The 1,700-nt window shown below is 33.6% G+C and overlaps 1 protein-coding gene across 1 annotated transcript; it reads left to right on the forward strand.

Moving 5' to 3' along the window:
- The first annotated feature begins 533 nt into the window (after nt 1-533).
- LOC118732666 lies at nt 534-1,297 on the forward strand. Its single transcript, XM_036461795.1, has 2 exons — nt 534-987; nt 1,051-1,297. The coding sequence occupies exons 1-2, from the start codon at nt 534-536 to the stop codon at nt 1,209-1,211; spliced, it is 615 nt and encodes a 204-aa protein (XP_036317688.1). The 3' UTR covers nt 1,212-1,297.
- The last annotated feature ends 403 nt before the right edge of the window (nt 1,298-1,700 follow it).

The raw sequence follows: 1,700 nt of genomic DNA on the forward strand, positions 1-1,700 counted from the left end.
AAAAAAAAAGTTGCTAATGTCCGCCCCTAAATTTAAAGATTATGTTGAGAGGGTTCTGGAAAAATTTTTTTTTTTTTTTTTAACCCTCCGAAATACAGCCGAAATGGTTTTTTCGTTGTAACTTGGTTATTTGACGGCCGATTTTTAAAATTGATATGTCATTATTTTTGTCTTGAGAAGCTTCACTTTTCGTTCTTATGTCTTTTTAAGCTTTGAAGTCGCGTTCGCATGATAAGGGCAGAAACAAAATTTTACCCCCCCTAAAGCATATTTTTTTCCTTACCAAACGAAAGTACTTAAAAATTCAAGAAAATGTTGCCTTCAAACTATATTACTAAAATAATAAACAAAGGAGTTATAGCACTTTTAATATCACAGGTCAACATGAGTTTCAGATGTAAGTATAATAACACAGTACAACAAAAATTGATTTTTTTTATGCAACAGAGTAACCTAAATTTAAGGATTATGTTGAGAGGATTTCGAAATTTTTATTTTATTTTTTTTTTAACCCTTCGAAATACAGCCGAAACATGGTAGAGTTTGTTGTGAAAGTTTATGCACCATTCTGGTTTCTTGTAAAGAGCCAGCCACAAGCAATTCATGGAAGTAGACACGTTTTTAAGTATATTTGCTGGATACGCGAACTATCAAATGCTGTTCAAGCCATTATACGTTCAGCTATAGAAAATAATGCATATTATTTTCACCCAGAAAATATATTATTAGCCATGATAACCGACGCTGATCCAGAGATACGTAATGATGGGTACGAAAAAATCAAAACAGCACGTCAATATCCACCAGCAGGGCTTCGCGTGTTCAAGGTCCCAAAGCGTGGCGTAATAAACTTTGAAAGTAAGTCGTATGTCAGCATGATCGATTGGAGTCAGTTTAAGATTACGGAACCCCCTTGTGTGCAGTTCTACCCAGATAGTGAACTTACAATGTTTCAATTTTCGGAAAATGAAGTGATAAATATCCCAGGTAAATATCTTCAAACTAAAAACTTCACGGGTCTTATAGTACTTTTAAATCATTTTTTTTTAGAGTTCCTCTGTCATTCCCAGAATACCGAACGGTTTGTGCGTGTTGTTAGTGAGTCTGCAAGTGCTGTCACTGATGAAAAGCGCCTGGGCCACATTTTTGCAAAATTAGAAAGCCGAGACCAATATAAAAGCCTTGATTCGCGCCAAAATTTGCTTAAGTAGCAATAAATATTGTAAGTGAAATAACTTTTTTGTTGATTATTTTAGTAATATAGTTTGAAGGCAACATTTTCTTGAATTTTTAAGTACTTTCGTTTGGTAAGGAAAAAAATATACTTTAGGGGGGGGTAAAATTTTGTTTCTGCCCTTATCATGCGAACGCGACTTCAAAGCTTAAAAAGACATAAGAACGAAAAGTGAAGCTTCTCAAGACAAAAATAATGACATATCAATTTTAAAAATCGGCCGTCAAATAACCAAGTTACAACGAAAAAACCATTTCGGCTGTATTTCGGAGGGTTAAAAAAAAAAAAAAAAATTTTTCCAGAACCCTCTCAACATAATCTTTAAATTTAGGGGCGGACATTAGCAACTTTTTTTTTCGACCCAGTCTAGTATACATATGTACATATGTACATACTATATAATGAAAGATGTCGTTAAGTTCCAAAAATCATCTATAAACTCCTTTGGGCTATAAATTTGCCTAGC

The sequence above is a fragment of the Rhagoletis pomonella genome, unplaced genomic scaffold (assembly GCF_013731165.1).
Source record: "Rhagoletis pomonella isolate Grant_MI unplaced genomic scaffold, Rhpom_1.0 Rhpom_scaffold_24527, whole genome shotgun sequence".
Lineage (NCBI taxonomy): Eukaryota > Metazoa > Arthropoda > Insecta > Diptera > Tephritidae > Rhagoletis > Rhagoletis pomonella.

Excerpts from the sequence above, each read along its gene's own strand:
- LOC118732666 (XM_036461795.1), top strand. The coding sequence starts at position 534 with ATGGTAGAGTTTGTTGTGAAAGTTTATGCACCATTCTGGTTTCTTGTA. Across the intron at positions 988-1,050 it reads TGAAGTGATAAATATCCCAG|AGTTCCTCTGTCATTCCCAG; the intron begins GTAAATATCTTC and ends ATTTTTTTTTAG.